The following is an 18,613-nucleotide window of genomic DNA, read 5'->3' as shown; positions in this document are numbered from 1 at the left end:
CAACTGTCCAGAATGTTCTTCAAACCAGTCGTGAATAGTCTGTTAATTCCTGTCGTGTGGCCATTATCAGATTGGAAATTTTTTCATATAAGTCACCTGACATCTCTGCCAGTGCACTGCCCTTTTATACCTTGTGTACATAATACCACTGCCACCTGTATATGTGCATATTGCTACCCCATGACTTCTGTCACCTCATTCTATCTTGATAAGCATCAGTCACTAATCAATTACAATCATGCCATATTGATCAGTGCCAGGAAAATTAATGTCATGCCTTTGTGTGCAATACTAAAATAAATGGTAAGTGACAAAAGCCACTTGAGGTTTACGAAGATGTGGAAACCCAGTGACATCGGAACTGGAAGGATGACTTTTGTTCCCTAAGAAGGAAACAGTTCCAAGACAGAACTCTCACCATGGATATCCTTCTTAATGGGACCATGAATACACATGGTAGTTTCATCACCCAATCAACCAGCAGCTTTATTTCATTTTATTGTAGTTTATTAGTAATGCCTTGAGTTTGTTGTGCATGTAATCTTTCCATCTTTATGAACTACTCATTGTTCACAAGTAATAAAATCCCAAATAATCAGGCTGTATGAACGTAAATTTACTTTCACATTTTTCCTCATGTAGGTACTGTCTGTATTTCATTTTTCAAGAATAATGTTATTTTTAAGATACTACTTCATTTTTACATGTTTGTGTTTAATGACCATTTGTACACAACTTCCTTTTAATGTTGGTAAGGTCATATACAATGCATATACGTCTACAAAAAATCGAACCATGTTGGTGAAAAATATATTTATAAGTTGAAAACACAATAGTGTGCAAAACTCAAAGATAAAAGTAACTTTCCAGTGATTTGTCAGTGCCAAGTAACACAGCTCAATGAAACTTTGGCCATATGTAGAAATTACTGCTGCAGTGTAGTCTAGTATAGAAGGTAAATGAAAGAAATATGCAGTGAAATTTTTTATGGTACTAAGAACATAGTGACTGGACTAACAAGCAGTGAGGTCATTTGCTCTTCTTGAATGAGAGTAGATTCAGTCTCAGTAGTGATTCTTGACATACCTCCATATGGTGACAGGTGGGAGAATGTAATGCACCCACGAATATTGTCGAACATAATACTGGTAGTTTTGGTGATTCACGTGTTATGGTGTGAGAAGGCACAATGTTGCGTGAATTTGCTGACATCTAAATCTTTGAAAATGGTACACTCACCAGTCAGCATTATTGTGACACTGTACTCCTTCCCCCTGTGCTTCTTTTCAGGGGTGCATTTGCCCACTGACTTCATTTTTATGATCGACAATGTGCAACTGCATTGAGCAGTGCAGATAGAGGAGCTCTGGGAATGAGAGGATATTCAGCAAATGGACTGCCCTGCCCATAGCCCAAGTTTAAATCCCACTAGCACATGTGGGATACATTGAAGAGATATGTTGCAGCATGACCACATGCTCCAGTGATCATCCAACAGTTTTCAACTGTGTTGGTGGAGGAATAGAGAGCCCTACTACAAAAATTCCTTACCGACCTTGTGGCCAGCAGCCCAGAGCATGCATTGCTGTTTGGGGTGATTACACACTCTATTAAAAACCATGTCCCTCCTTTAGCAACATCCGAGGCACCATTAAGAATTGTGGTGAGTTCAGTGTAATTATTCTCTTTGAAAAAGTGTCCTTTCTGTCTCTCTCATTGTGCACTTCATTCAGTTACATTTTGTACTATACTGCAGCAGTTCTGTCTTTGGTCCAAATTTCATTGACCTATATTTCTTGATCATGGGAAGGATTATTTTAGCATATGGAAAAGTCAGAACAACCTTCTGTGAAATTAAAAGCAAGGGTGGCAAATCAAGAGTTCAATGAGAATCCCACTGTTAAACACAGCAGAGAGAGCTAACAGGTGAAAAGAGTACATTGAAGACCTATGTGAGGGGAAGGAATTGCCTGATGACATGATAGAAGAAGAAGGTGTTGGAATTGTTATGAAATGGATAGGGGATCCAATATTAAAAACACAATTTAAAAGAGCTATGGAAGACTTGAGATGAAATGAGGCACAAGAGGTAGATAATATTGAATTGGAATTTCTAAAATCGCTAATGGATGTGGCAACAATATGACCATTCAAATTGGTGTGTAGAATCTCTAAGACAGGTGACATACTAACAGAAAAATATCATCCACAATCAGCTTAACAGCTCATGTATCCAAGTTACTGACAAGAATAATATACAGAAGAATGGAAAAGAAAATTGAAGATCTATTTGATAATAATCAACTTGGCTTAGGGAAGGTAAAGGCATCAGAGAGGCAGTCCTGATGTTGCGCTTGATAATGGAAGCAAGACTGACGAAAAATCATGACACATTTTTAGAATTTGTTGACTTGGAAAAACAGCTCAGCATTGTAAAATGGTGCAAGATGTATGAAATTCTGAGAAAAATAAGAGTAGGCTATAGGAAGCAATGGGTAATATACAATATGTACAAGAACCAAGGAGAGACAATAAGACTGGAAAACCAAGTAAATGTTCCGATTAAAAGGGGTGTATGACAGGAATGAAATCTTTTGCACCTATTGTTCAATCTACACATAGATGAAGCAATGATGGAAATAAAATAAAATAAAAAGATTCAAGAAGGTGATTAAAATCCAGAGTGAAAATATTTCAGTAATAATATTCACAGATAATGTAGCTATTCTCAGTTAAGGAGAAGTAGAATTATAGAATCTGTTGAATAGAGTGAACAGTCTAATGAGTATAGAGCTGTGACAGAGAGTAAATTGAAGAAAAATGGAAATAATGAGATGAAAACTGGAAGTAATGAGAAGAAGCAGAAATGAGAATAGCAGGAAGCTAAACATCAAAACTGGTGATCATGAAGTAGATGAAGTTAAGGAATTCTGCTACCTTGGTAGCACAACAACCCATGACAGATGAAGCATAGAGGGCAGTAAAAGCAGACTATCACAGGCAAAGTGGGTCTTTCTGGTCATAATATTTCTGTTACTATCAAACACAGGCATTACTCTGACTAATAAATTAATGAGAATGTAAATTTGAAACACAGCATTGTGTGGTATTAAATCATGGATTTTTGGGAAATGGGAACAGGAGAGAATGATAGTGTTTAAGATGTGGTGCTACAGAAGATTAGGTGGACTAATCAGGTAAGGAATGGGGAAGACCTCTGCAGAATCAGTGAAGAAAGGACCATAAGGGAAACACTGACAAGAAGAAGGGACAGTATGACTTCAGGAAATAGCTTCTGTGGTACTAGAGGGAGTTCTTTAGGGTAAAAACTGTAGAGGGAGATAGAGACTGGAATATGTCCAACGAAACCAGTTAGACGACTGATGGAAAAAAAGTTACTTTTCAGTGACACATGATGCAAAATTTACTTTCATTCTTAAGTTTTGCGTGGTAGTGTAAATCAATGTTTCGTCTGGTTATTGTCATTGTCATGTCACTTACGGTTGTTGACATGTACCAGGTATGTGTACCAACAGAAAAATATTGGTATTGTACCAAATATAATGTTCATTCGTGAAATATCAATATTCATGCATTAGTTTTTCAGACTGTTTTCTGGAATTAAAGCAAAATATCAAAGTGCATCTTCCAGTTGTTTCCACAAATATTGAAAGCTTTTCTAACTAATAGCTTGTGCTTCTGACAACAGAAATTCTCTGACTTTTGAGAACATCTGCATGGTGACTGTCATACAATGCAATGGGTCTTCAATTGTTATAAAAAAAATTTCATATATCTTCAAAGAATGAGATTTCTCAAAGAAAAACATTTTACTTTTCCATGATCAGGCCCAACAGACCATGTGCTGCTACAAGTTTCCTTGTCCATAGTTTTCTATCCATCTCTGCCATCCAGCATCCATTCACATCTATGATTGGCTGTTGCAGGTCTTCATGGAGGCCATCTCCTCACCTCTTTCTTGGCCTTCGCACAGCTCTCCAACCTGTAGGGTTGAAATCCAGGAGCTTAAATGTCCACCTGTCATCTTCCATTCGGGAAACATGTCCATCGCACAATAGTTGCTTGCATCTCATGATTCCTGCTACATTGGTATCTTGATACAGTTCATCTGGCTCTTGGTTGTGTCTGATTGGTGTTTGTGTCAAACACCAGACCAAAGCTCATCTGCAGCAGTTTTTTCTCAAATATGAGGAATTTGTGAAAGTCCAGTTTTCAGTCAGATACTCCACGTCTGACAGCCATGTGGTATTACAAGTTAGATCAGGGTTTTATATAGCTGAATCTTGAACTGGAACAGACACCTGGGCTGAAGCAGTTGTGTTATTGGCTTCCTGCCTATATCCCGGCACTGATCTCTACTTTCTATGACAACTTCTCTGTGGAAAGTTCTCCTAGCTATTTAAATTCATGGAGCCTCTCATAGGACCAGTCTGCTACATGCAGTGACTGTTGTTATTCCATATCCTGATGTGATTGGTGAGTCATAACGAGGTAATCCATCTTGGTTTTATTTATGAGTAGCCCAAATTTGCTGGCAGCCATCTCTAGTACCATGGTCATTTGTTTTGGTTCCTCTTCAGAGATGTTGTTTAAGCAGAAGTCATCTGCATATGCTAGATATTACAAGTTCTTCCCTTCAACTCAGATCACTTCAAAGTTCTGCTTCAAAGTGTCATGTATGATCTTCTCAAGGACAAACCTGAAGAGAGTATAAGACAAACCATCTCCTTGTCTCAGACCTTTCACAACTTCAAAGTCACCTGATACTCAGTTTTCCATGTTCACCTTACCATTTGTTTCGCTCAGGCAGATCTCTACTGTGCTGATGAGCTCCTGTGGCATCCCAAACTCTTTTAGACAACTTAATAGGCTCTTGCAGTGTAGGCCTTCTTGAAATCTACAAACAAAACATGTAGTTCTGTACTGTATTCTCTCAGTTTTTCAGTGAGCATTCAGAGAATGAAGATGTGATTAAGTGTTGACCTTCCTAGCCAAAAATCCCATTGATATTCACCAATTATTGATTCTGCAAGGGTTAGTTCTATGTGAAAGGCAGTTATACAGGATCTTGTAGCATACACTAAGCAGTCATCATATTTCCATTTGTCACATGTCTTATGGACTGGATAGATCAGAGCCGTTTCCATTCTGTTGATAATTCTTCTCTGGCCTTGATTATTTGTATCTGGTGGTGTAGTCTTTCTGCAAGTTTCTCACCTTGTGTCTGGCTCATTCCAGCGTGTATTCCATCTTCTTATTCTTAAGTCATTTGATTTGCATTTTGAACTCATCCAATGTGGGTCGGGGTCAGCCTGTGTCAGCTGTGATTAGAGACTGTAAATATAGCCATATTTTGCATTCATTACAGTTGAGATACTGGTTGAACCACTTGTCAGTCATTTCACTGTTGTTGATCAGAATTTTATCATCTGAGTCTGACAAATTTCTGTCTGGCCTAGTACCCTCTATTAAAAAATTTCACATTTTGGAATATTTCCCTCATCTTGTTTTCTTTAAAGTCTGCTTCCAACTCAACAATGAGGTTCTTAACATACTTTCTCTTTACTCTTCTTAGAGTTGCTTGGGTAGCTATTTGAACCTCCTCAAATTGTGCTTTACCCTGCACCAGATCTGTCTCTTGCAGCCATTTTCTCCTGGCTTTCTTTCTCTCTTCCAAAGCATCAGTGCATATCTTTCCAAACCAGACCATCTTGTCAACTGAGTTTCTCTTCATTGTTTCCTTTGTGGCATCAGTCGTTAAGTTCCTGATGTCCCTCCATATTTGTTCAGGGTCTTCACTGCCATCTCATTCACTAAGTGCTTTGAAATGTTTGTTAAGTCGCAGTTGACATTTAGTCTTTATAGCTTCATCTTTCAGTCTTTACTGATTTTAAATTAATTATCCTTTTGGTAATTTCAGTTCTGACTACTTATAAAGTTTTTTGTTACTCTAGATTGTTTTATAATTCACTTTACATATATTTTATATCATTTCCATGTCACTATATCAATATTTTATGTCATTTTGGTGGTAATTTTCAAGGTATTTTCGGTCATTAAAATCTGGGCCCTGCAGTTGCAGGTCCCTTTTTATGTTCATAAAATAAATGAATTATTGTATGTACACCCACCAAATGGGGATGCCAACAAACAAGAAAGCGGGATACTAAGGAAGTCAGCCAGTTCCAACAACTTCCCCCCTCCCCCTTCCCATGAGCTACACAACAGACACCACAAGAGTCTGTCACCACACAGTCATAATTTCCTAGTGTCTTTGATACCAATGAAAGCCTTTACATATGGTCAGCAATTTTAGGGCTTTATGGGAGATCTTTTAATAAGATTCTACTGTGTTAATTTTCACTTATTGCCCTTTTTGTACCCAAAAATTCTTCCTTTGGAATCCACCTAGCTATTCTCACATGCTTTGTTTTACACCTCCTGTGCTGCAGTCATTGTTTCTTTAGAAGCTTCCTTACAGAGACTGTACAGCATAGAGGAGCCCTCCCATCACAAACTCTTCTACTAGGCAAATGTAAACCCAGTGCTTGGTCAATTTCTCTTCTAAACTTGAGACACAGTTCCTGTACATGTTCCTACCAGAACTAAATGTTTTGAGTTCCTCCTTGAGATAAGACATATTACCTTTTCATCCAGCTTACTGAGCACATCCATATTTCCACTTGTTTTAACCATGCCTTGTAATCTGGTAATCGTTGTTGCTACAGTTTACTCGTGGTTGCTGATACCACTTTCAACATGGACATCCTGAAAAATATCATGTCTATTCATTGCTGCTGGCTGGAGTGGCTGAGCAGTTCTAAGTGCTATAGCCTGGAACCGCGCGACCGCTACGGTCGCAGGTTCAAATCCTGCCTCGGGCATGGATGTGTGTGATGTCCTTTGGTTGGTTAGGTTTAAGTAGTTCTAAGTTCTAGGGCACTGATGACCAAAGAAGTTAAGTCCGATAGTGCTCAGAGCCATTTGAACCATTTTTGAACTATTCATTGCTATTGCATCTAATATATTTTGCATGATGTCTTGCCTTTTCCACCACTTGCAAAACTGTAATTTTTGCAGCTGATTGTTGGATGGTTAAAGTTTCCTACGATGATGACATTACTAACAAGCTGCAGTTTTCCACAAGGTTTTTGTATACATCTGGGTGTGTATCTGGTGGTTGATAGGGATCTAATTAAAAGTTTATGCCCACCCTTAATACTGAGCCCTCCTCAAACAATCTTGTTTGCTGCTTCAATCTCGGTCTTGGTAGATTTCAATTTCTACTGCAACAAATACACTACCTTCATCACCCATTAGCCCATAATTTCAATACACACTTTGATTTTACCTAAAAAATTTCACCGCTATAAATTTCAAGTCTGTACCTAGTATTACATGATCTCCATTATTCTTTAAGGGCACTTCAAATTCTGTTGTGTTTTTCTTTCTTTTGAAGGCTTTGGCCACTCATCAATACAATTTTAACAGTTTAATCTGATTGGAGCATTTATGTAGATCTTTCAGTAATAATTTGAAGGTGTCTTATTGCTACCATTATCTGCACAGGATGGAGAGTCACCTAATCCAAAAAGACCTTCTGTTCATCCACAGACAGTCATCTGCATGGGTAGCAGCCCCTGAAATTTGCATGGGATAGTCATAAAGTTTTAATTATTAGCTGGAAAAAGTTTTCTAATTAATTTTTTGTTTGTTTAGAAACATGATGCAGTTCATTGATAAAGTGGGGTGGTGTGCAGTAATTCATTGCAAGCTTCTTAAGGGGAGCAAAACTGCAAAAATCTGTTCTGAGTTCTGAGTTGGTGGAAGTGAACAGCAACAGTATACCATCACAATATACAGTGCTTAGCTGACTTCCTGCATGACCAAACATGTCTGAATGGTAAAGAATATATGAAATAAACAATGCCCTTTTCCAAAAAATGAGACTAATTTGGAGTAAGGTGCAGCAAGGGATACACTGTTCTTTGACTAGGTCTCAGCTGGAGTATTTGAGTTTCGTGTGAGGCTCATACTAATCATATCTTATTTTAGGCATTGAGGAGGTACAAACAAGAGCACTAAGATTTTCAAGAAAAATGTTATTTGCCCACTTTACCATGTATAACTCCACTTTACCATGTATAACTGATAGAAGAACTAGATAATATCTAACAAAGAGTGGTGTCTTTCATCACAGGATCATTTAGTCAGTGTGGCAGTATTACATATTTACTCAACAAACTCCAGTGGCAGATGTTACAAGAGAAGGGTTGTGCATCACAGAGAGGCTTACTATGGAAATTTCTAGAGAGTTCCTTCCAGGAAGAGTCAGACAACATATTACCTCCTCCCAAATAAACCTTGTGAAATGATCACAATGCAAAAATTTGAGAAATTAGAGCTAATACGGGGACCTACCAACAATCATTTTTCCCATACACCATACATGAGTGGAATAGGAAGGAGTTATCAGTTAGTGATACTAGAAGTAGCCTCCACAATTTCCTCATGAATGGTGGAAATAGGGAGACCATTTTGAACCTGGCAACGTCCTACAACTTAAAGGCTGAAGTAAAAGCAGCTACTCGAGTAACAGAAACTTGCCAAACAGCTCTTGATCAGTTTCTAGTCAAGAAGAGTTTACACAACACCTCACTAAAAATTTTCAATGCAGGCTTTAGTGACCACCTTCCTCAAATAGTAAGCATAAAAGTACAAGGCAGTATTATTAACAGTTCTGTTTCAGAAGATGAAGTAGCTGAAGCAACAAAATTACTAAAAAAATTTCAAATCAGCAGGTATTGATGGTATACCTGCAACAATGTTAAAGAAGAGTGCATCAAACTTAATTGAAGTACTCACACACTTATGTGACTGCTCACTTCAGGCAGGCACTTTCCCCGATGTGTTGAAAACATCAAAAGTTATTCCTGTATATAAAAAAGGGGATAAAGACAATGAAAATAACTACAGACCCACCACAATTTCCTCCTGCATCTCTAAAGTACTGGAAAAAGTTATGCATGAGAAACTTATGAAATTGATAAATAAAAACAGCATCCTATGTAATGAACAATATGGATTCAGAAATAAGAGGTCAACAACAACTGCTGTCTATGAGTGCATCAATTCTATCCTATACCTGATGGACAAAAAACAGGAAAGCTTGTCAAAAGCTTTTGACATGGTGGACCATAAAATTCTGCTATCAAAGCTTGAAAGATATGGTATTTGAGGTCTGCCCAACAAGTGGATCAGTTCCTTCCTGACTAATTGTAAGCAGGCAGTGAGCATCAAGGACACAAATATTGAACTAAAAACTGTATCTAATCACTTATCTGACTATAAACAAATTAAATGTGGTTTACCCCAAGGATCAGTAATGGAACTCCTGTTTCTTCTGTACATAAATGATCTAAGCTTAAATGTAGGTGCACACAAAACAATCATATTTGCAGATGATACCACGATTGTACTAAAAGGTGACGACGATGAACAGTTACAGCAGACAGTAAACACGGCCACGAAACAACTTAGCAGCTGGGCACAGAGTAATCAGCTTGTAATAAACAGTAAGAAAACCATTTCTCTAAAATTCCACAATGTTACTAACAAGGACATATTTATCCCATCAGTCTCTATCAACGACGAACCAGTTGGTAACAATACTGAAACCAAATTCTTAGGACTTTGGCTGCAGAGTAACATCATATGGAATAGGCATATTGAATATCTCAATGCGGAACTGAGCAAAACATGTTACCTTCTTTGTTCATTAAAATCATGCTGTAGTGAGCCAACAGTATTGAATGCATATCATGCGTACTTTCATTCTTGTCTTAGATATGGGGTCACCTTCTGGGGAAACTCTAAAACAGCTAATAGCACTTTTAAACTATAAAAAAGAGCCATTAGAATCTTGTTTGGGTGCAAGCATAGAGACTCTTGTAAACCCCTGTTTAAGAAATCTGGTATTCCTCCATTACCATGTGTATACATTATGGAAACCCTTTTGTTCTTTAAATTAAATGTAATAGGCAAGGACTGGAGACTGCAAAAAAAACTGTGATGTACATGATCACTTTACCAGACAAAACAGAAACTTACATATGACTCAAATCAGCACAGCACTGTGCCAAAAAGGTACTTTTCACATGGGAGTTAAGCTTTGTAATGAACTTTCTGAAAACATAAAAGCTATCACTGAGGTCAATCCATTTGGAAAATCTCTAAAATCATATTTACACCATCACTGCTTTTACTCCATTGAAGAATATTTAAATTAATGAAATGTGTTATATAAATACTTACGTGTAAAGTGTATTGTTGTAACCCTAAATATGCATGCCATGAAATGACTTTCAGCCTGTCCGTATATTTATAACTTGACGTGTCCTGTGTCTTATGCATAAGTTGTTATGTAGACAACAGGACCAATAAAAATACAATACAATACAATACAACACCATCAGAAGGCTTGTGAAATATTGATGTAGATGTAGATGTAGGTTCCTGACTTCAGACAGGTGATGGAGGAACAGAATTAATATGGTCACTAATTGATAATCTGTATATTATAAGAGTGTTCCAAAACAGTTTAATGCATATTAATAACAATAATTAACATAGTATTTTGTCAGTTAATTTCAAGAAATATTTGTATCAGTATGTCAAAGTACATGAAGGTATAGAAAACTTGCCTGTGCTGGTTAACAGTCCTTTGCACAGCCATGGCTCCAGAATCAAGTAATCATCACTTTTTGTAATATGCTGCTGACTACTTAGGATTTTCTGCAGAAGAAAGGTATACTTGAGGAATTTTATACTATTTTTCAGACACTACAATGATTCATATGTGATGAATAATTTATATGGAATTCAGTGTCCAAGCTGGTAAATGTGTTTCCCTAAAACTTTTAGTTTATTTTATGTGCTTGACATCATATGCCGGTTAATGAAATCAGTTTGCTTGTGTAAGATGTAGTATAAAAGCCATGCAGTTTGTGTAAGTTTCTTTTCCAGCAGAAGAAGCAAATTCATGTTTCGAACATATTCTGACTGTTTTTAGTTTTTTGTGTATATATCAATGTTAAAGTTGGTTAAAGCAGAAAACTGAAATCCAAGATGTTCACTAACTATCGTATTTCTATAGCCTCAGTGACACATGAATCAGAAGTGACATGAGTTTTTGGACAACTTACTTCAGAGAATATTCCTTAGAGAACAGTAATACTGAACAGAAAACCATTTCTAACTTGTAACTAAAAACTGATGTGCACAATTTCTGTTTAATTCACTGTAAGATTTAAAATCAAATGAACTGAATAGACTTCTAAGAAAATTGTCAATAACCCTACAAAAATCAAAAAATAACCAAGTAAATACATGATGGCATTACATTAACTAATTAAAAGTACCCAACTACATAAAATTTAAAAGTTATAGCATAAAAATTGCTGGCTGGTCACTGCCCTAAAATATGTTTGGGCTCAACATTTCATTGAGAGTCCTATTAGACAATTGAGGTGACTTGCCACTGTAAGTCCTTATATAGGCTGGTGTGGCTGTAAAAGCTATTAAATATGTACTGAAATTAAATATTTTTGGTTTGTTAATGCAGTGTCATTGTATATGTACTTGAATATTGGTTTAATATAATAGAAGGAAACAATCCACGTGGGAAAAATTTGTCAAAAAACAAAGATGATGTGACTTACCAAACGAAAGCGCTGGCAGGTCGAAAGACTTTCGACTTTCGACCTGCCAGTGTTTTCGTTTGGTAAGTCACATCATCTTTGTTTTTTGATGAATATTGGTTTATTTATTTTTGGAGGGCTATCATTAATTACTACCCAAACAAAGACAATTTTGATTAAAATATAAATTATTGAGCATTGGCTGGAGTAAACTTTATAGTGACAATGAATTTGCTCATAAATTTTCTCAGCCAATAACATGGTAAATATGAAAAAATTCTAAGAGAATTTACATAGCAATTCTTATAAACAGAGATAACTGATAAGCTAAAATGCCATACCTCAACGCCATCTGGATCACCAATAAACACTATGGCGACACCCAGGAACCATATTTTGTATATAGGATAATAATCATCATATATTTTCTTCAGGACTGGTATGAATTCTGAAACAATGATGTTGAAAGTGTTGGAATATTTTCCTACACATCATCAATAGGTAATAAGACAAAAACCATAAAACGTCTTATTGAATGACAGCATCCTCTCAGCAATAGCCCTACAAATACACTATTGGTATCCTACCAGGACCCTGAGAATTTGAGAATATTATTCATATAAGATGTTAGGAAATAAAATTTGCTAGGCATGCTTTCCCATTTTTCACTTTGAAAATGATCTTACTTTATCAGTGTGCCTATGTCTCCAATCTACCACAGCTCATTTAATGAGGGTATTTAATATATCCTGACTCTTTTAAAGTAACAAAAATATAGCTGATAATTAATTGAAACCCTCAGCTGTCAACAGGTGTTGTTGATATACCTCGATGGGGACAGCTGAAAATGTGTGCCCCAACTGGGATTCGAACCCGAGATCTCCTGCTTACATGGCAGACACTCTGTCCATCCGAGCCACCGAGGACACAGATGAATAGCGTGACTGCAGGGACTTATCCCTTGCAAGCTTCCCGTGAGACCCACATTCCCAACTGTCCACAATCTACATACGTAATGTTCCTAATAGACAGTCGGGAATGTGGGTCTCATGGGAAGTGTGCAAGGGATAAGTCCCTGCAGTAGCGCTATTCATCTGTGTCCTCGGTGGCTCAGATGGATAGAGTGTCTGCCATGTAAGCAGGAGATCTCGGGTTCGAATCCCAGTTAGGGCACACATTTTCAGCTGTCCCTATTGAGGTATATCAACAACACCTGTCGGCAGCTAAGGGTTTCAATTAATTATCATTTATTCTAGAGAAGCTGCATGGTCATCAATGGTATCTGTTCTTTTGAGAACAGATAATATCTTCAAAAATATACACTCATGGAAATTGAAATAAGAACACCGTGAATTCATTGTCCCAGGAAGGGGAAACTTTATTGACACATTCCTGGGGTCAGATACATCACATGATCACACTGACAGAACCACAGGCACATAGACACAGGCAACAGAGCATGCACAATGTCGGCACTAGTACAGTGTATATCCACCTTTCGCAGCAATGCAGGCTGCTATTCTCCCATGGAGATGATCGTAGAGATGCTGGATGTAGTCCTGTGGAACGGCTTGCCATGCCATTTCCACCTGGCGCCTCAGTTGGACCAGCGTTCGTGCTGGACGTGCAGACCGCGTGAGACGACGCTTCATCCAGTCCCAAACATGCTCAATGGGGGACAGATCCGGAGATCTTGCTGGCCAGGGTAGTTGACTTACACCTTCTAGAGCACGTTGGGTGGCATGGGATACATGCGGACGTGCATTGTCCTGTTGGAACAGCAAGTTCCCTTGCCGGTCTAGGAATGGTAGAACGATGGGTTCGATGACGGTTTGGATGTACCGTGCACTATTCAGTGTCCCCTCGACGATCACCAGTGGCGTACGGCCAGTGTAGGAGATCGCTCCCCACACCATGATGCCGGGTGTTGGCCCTGTGTGCCTCGGTCGTATGCAGTCCTGATTGTGGCGCTCACCTGCACGGCGCCAAACACGCATACGACCATCATTGGCACCAAGGCAGAAGCGACTCTCATCGCTGAAGACGACACATCTCCATTCGTCCCTCCATTCACGCCTGTCGCGACACCACTAGAGGCGGGCTGCACGATGTTGGGGCATGAGCGGAAGATGGCCTAACGGTGTGCGGGACCACAGCCCAGCTTCATGGAGACTGTTGCGAATGGTCCTCGCCGATACCCCAGGAGCAACAGTGTCCCTAATTTGCTGGGAAGTGGCGGTGCGGTCCCCTATGGCACTGCGTAGGATCCTACGGTCTTGGCGTGCATCCGTGCGTCGCTGCGGTCCGGTCCCAGGTCGACGGGCATGTGCACCTTCCGCCGACCACTGGCGACAACATCGATGTACTGTGGAGACCTCACGCCCCACGTGTTGAGCAATTCGGCGGTACGTCCACCCAGCCTCCCACATGCCCACTATACGCCCTCGCTCAAAGTCCGTCAACTGCACATACGGTTCACGTCCACGCTGTCGCGGCATGCTACCAGTGTTAAAGACTGCGATGGAGCTCCGTATGCCACGGCAAACTGGCTGACACTGACGGCGGCGGTGCACAAATGCTGTGCAGCTAGCGCCATTCAACGGCCAACACCGCGGTTCCTGGTGTGTCCGCTGTGCCGTGCATGTGATCATTGCTTGTACAGCCCTCTCGCAGTGTCCGGAGCAAGTATGGTGGGTCTGACACACCGGTGTCAATGTGTTCTTTTTTTCATTTCCAGGAGTGTAACTTCTCATCAAGAAAGATTAAAGAAGTATTATTGCTAATGACAGATCTATAACATTACTGTCTGTCTTTCCTTACATGTTTCAGTATGCTGTGACCACTCCCATTCTGAATTTATGGAATTTCCTGAAAATCATCAGCTCATTCACTGATCCTGCAACATGCAATTCCATCAGTGTGCTTCATTCTAGTGCTGAACTTAAAGGTTTCAAAAGTTGGTGAACAACTCTCCCCCTCCTTCCATCCATATTCTCCTGCCCCCCCCCCCTTCCAAAAACCTGGTCCATCTCCTCCGCTTTCCTTTCTCTGTCCATCTCCTCCTCCCCTCTCTCTGTCCATCTCCTCTTCCTCCCTCTCTGTCCATCTTCACCTCTTTCCTTTCTCTGTCCATCTCCTCCTCCCCTCTCTCTGTCCATCTCCTCTTCCTCCCTCTCTGTCCATCTTCACCCCTTTCCTTTCTCCATCTACTTCCTCTTCTCCCCTCTCTCTGTCCATTTTCTCATCTTCCCATTCACTATCCTTTTCTTCTTCCCCCTATCTCTGTTGATCTCCTCCTTCCTCTCTATCTGTCCATTTCTCCCCTACCCCCTCTCTGTATATCTCCTCCCCTTTCCTCTCTCTCTTTGTCTCCATCTCCTGTTCATGGCCTAGTGTCTAGTGTTGCTGCCTCTGAATCGTGGAGCCCTGGGTTTGATTCCCTGCTGGGTCAGGGATTTTTTCCACCCAGGGACTGTGTTTTTGTGTGTCCTCATCATTTCTTTATCATGTAGCGAGTCTGGACTGTGATAAGGTGAGGAATTTGTATGGGTGCTGATGACCATGCAGTTGAGTGCCCCAAAAACCAAATATAGTAATATTAATAATAATCATCGTCATCATCCCTGTCTCCTCATCTCCCCTCTCTCTGGCCATGTCCTCCTCTTCCCTTTCTGTCCATTTCCCCCTCACTCTCTCTCTGTTCATCTCCACATCCCCTTATCTGTGTCCATATCCTCCTTCCCCCTCTCTGTCTGTATATCTCCTCCTCCACCCTTCTCTCTCCACATTTTCCTACAAATTATCAATAGAAATTAAAACAAAAATCATAAAATTGTTTATTAAATGACAGCATTCTCACCGCAACAGGAGGTTGCTGGTTCTACCTCCCACATTATTTTCTTCCATGCAGTAAGTAATATGTGTACCAAGTTCAGCTGAAATTGATCCAGGGGCTTATAAGGATTTTTTTACCCAAGCCTTTGCACATGTACGTACATCTCTCATATATTTCACACATATTTAACATATCTGACACATATTTGCACACATATTTCACCTGTATCCCTAGGGATTTTAACCCTGCAGTTTTATTTTCACACAGCTCAATTTTTATGGCGTCATATCTCCTGAACTATGTATCATAAAATGGTATATTTTTGCAAGTACACACTCAGTGGCATATGTGAATAGTGCCTGCAAAATGTGTTGCAAATAAAGTTATTAATAAAGAATTAATAAATTAAAAGGTATGCCTGATGTGGCAGTTTTGCTGCATAAACAGAGAAAACGTAGTACGCTTTTTTTTTTCCTTTCATCATTTTGTGGAGGGAGTCAGCAAGAAAAGTGTTTTAAAGGTTTGATGTTATGTGTAAAGTTGATTGCAAGTCACTAAATGCTCTCATTCTCAAATACTGGATGAATATAATCTGGTTGTTTGTGCAGTGTGAGCTATACTTCTCTTTCATCTACACCCCTTTGAGAAGTAGATGGTTCTTACCCCAACAGTAAGTAATATGTGTAACAAGTTTGGTTGAAATTGTTTCAGTGCTTTAGGAGGAGATGAGAGAAGTATATACATGCATACATACAGGTACAAACATACATATATCCACTTATATAATACATATGGATATTTTATGATAACCCTTGCTTATTACCAATAAAATAATTTTTTCAAAATTTTTTTAAAATTAAAATGTTTTCTGAGATTCTTCTGAATTCCCCTTGTCAGTACTACTGTGTGACAGTTGTAGGGCTCTGTACTGTTATCATATTATATATGTGATTTAGATTAGGTATACCATTATCTGCATAAACTCATAGCTAGGAAATGCTTGGAGGTTGGAACATATCAGAGACACAAAAATACAAAATAATACTTACAATAGAACTAATGAGTCACAATTATTTCCACAGATCCTAAATGAAATGGTCATTAAATATATGGAGTAAGTCAAAAACTTTAATAATATTTACAGTCACAGACTAATACAGATTTTACCACACGTATCTAAATATGTAAGACAGCTAGTGAGCTATTGCAGCCAAACATTCTCAGAAAAACTATGCACTATTCTTTTTTATGTAAATCATATTATTGTACTGAAACAGTGCACAAACAAAATGTTCTCATTTGGCACAACAGTCTCATACTGGTCTAGCATGATACTCAGTTTAATGAATACCACTTGTTATAAAGCTAAATGTTTATTCATCAAATCTTCCTTGCAGGAATTGCCCTATCTTGTGTACTGCCTCATACTGCAAAGTCATCCTCCTGCCACAGTGCATCAGCACTACTCAGTCACTCCTGGACTGCTGGTTACCTTTTAGATTTTACTATTCCCATTACCATACATAAGTAAACCAAATAGACCACTAAATTAATTTGTCATTGCTCTATCAAATAATAATGATAATAATAATAAGCACCATCATTCTCATCACAGGTGGGACCAACTGACTGCCATGTTATCTTCTGCCAATGGCATCGTTTCAGTGTGGGATGAAGGGGTGGACATTAGCAGGCCACACTCCCAGCCATTGTCAGTTTAGTAGACCCAGTGGCACTATGACTCAGTCAAGTAGCTTCTCAATTGGTATCACAAGGCTGAGTACATCCTGTTCCACTACTCCCACCAAGGTAAAATTTCTGGCCATACTGAGAGTTGAATCTCGGTCCGCACATGGCAGCCAGCCACACTGAGCACAGAGCTGTGGAGGCAGATGCTCTGTCCAAAGGGCACATCAAATTCCCCTTCATAAAGCATTTTGCTTGAAATGAGAAACAAACCAATTTTTTCTGTTGACATTGGGCATCACACGAAATACACAATGAGCAATATTTGTTTGGGCTGACTTACCAAAACATTGATAAATCATGATGTAACTATTTGCTGAAATATCTGAGAAACTGAGTCTGGTGACTCTTAGCAGAGATACCTGCTAAATACATATGGAGCGATGCCTAGCTTTTTCACTTCAAAATACTTATGGATCATTAAAGATATTAGTGATCTCCTTTCACCATGATGAAATGACAGGAGGTCATCAAATAAAGGTCAACACATTTTGCAACTACATTTCTTATTGACATATGGGTGTTAACTTCGTTTTCTTAAAAGGGTATATGGTACTTTTTGCACCACAATAGCAGATCAGTATATGGAAAATTTAATGATATAACTCATTTGTACATCTGACAAGAAATTACAAAGTAAAAATTTGTTTAATATGGGGAGTTTTGTGCTGTTTCCTATGCTGTTTGAATAATACACTGCCTGGAAGTCTACTCCACTCTCCATGGAAACTAGCATTATTAATCTAAGTTAATGTGATTTGTACATCACCCTCAATAGTGACCTGTGTTTTATACATGAGAGATAGATCATCATGCTATAAATCAGGCTGAATGATTTTGAGCAGTATGAAGTTTTCTTTGATACAAAAATATTTAAACCTTTGTAAAATTTAATGTTCTAGCATGACAACAGCTCATTGCAAGTTTCTGTGGAGAGTGGAGTATACTTCCATCAAATAGAGTTAATTCTTATATCTCAATAATAAATGAAGTTGTAAGGTGCATTAATCTTTGCTTCTTGAGGTGTCAGTCACTAGTTGTCAAGAGGAAAAGAGAACATAATTATCTTTAATGAATCAAAAGTTACTTTAGCTGAAAGAGTTTGGCAGTTTACCATATGTACATCAATTACTTTAGCCCCCTAAGAAATCCAGCATTGATGTAGAAGCTGTTCATAGCCAATAGACCCTTTAAGAACCTCTCAAATGATACTTTATTAGTAAGCAGACTTTTTACAGGGTTCCTTCAAGTTACTGAATATACGGGATCCTAGAAAATTGACACTTTTTTAAACAAATTAAGTGGATTTAAT

The 18,613-nt window shown here is 38.7% G+C and overlaps 1 protein-coding gene across 1 annotated transcript in view; it reads right to left on the bottom strand.

The window, feature by feature from the left end:
- Positions 1 to 18,613, bottom strand: part of LOC126470357 (cytochrome P450 4c3-like) — a 188,373-nt gene that overhangs the window by 130,918 nt on the left and 38,842 nt on the right. Inside the window, exons 2-3 of the mRNA XM_050098153.1 lie at positions 12,062 to 12,168; positions 10,725 to 10,815 (exon numbers count right to left, since the gene is read on the bottom strand). Coding sequence (XP_049954110.1) covers positions 10,725 to 10,815; positions 12,062 to 12,168 — 198 coding nt within the window. The remainder of the gene's footprint in view (positions 1 to 10,724; positions 10,816 to 12,061; positions 12,169 to 18,613) is intronic.

Source organism: Schistocerca serialis, chromosome 3 (genome assembly GCF_023864345.2).
Source record: "Schistocerca serialis cubense isolate TAMUIC-IGC-003099 chromosome 3, iqSchSeri2.2, whole genome shotgun sequence".
Taxonomy (NCBI): domain Eukaryota; kingdom Metazoa; phylum Arthropoda; class Insecta; order Orthoptera; family Acrididae; genus Schistocerca; species Schistocerca serialis.
This window is presented reverse-complemented; position numbering and strand designations above follow the sequence as displayed.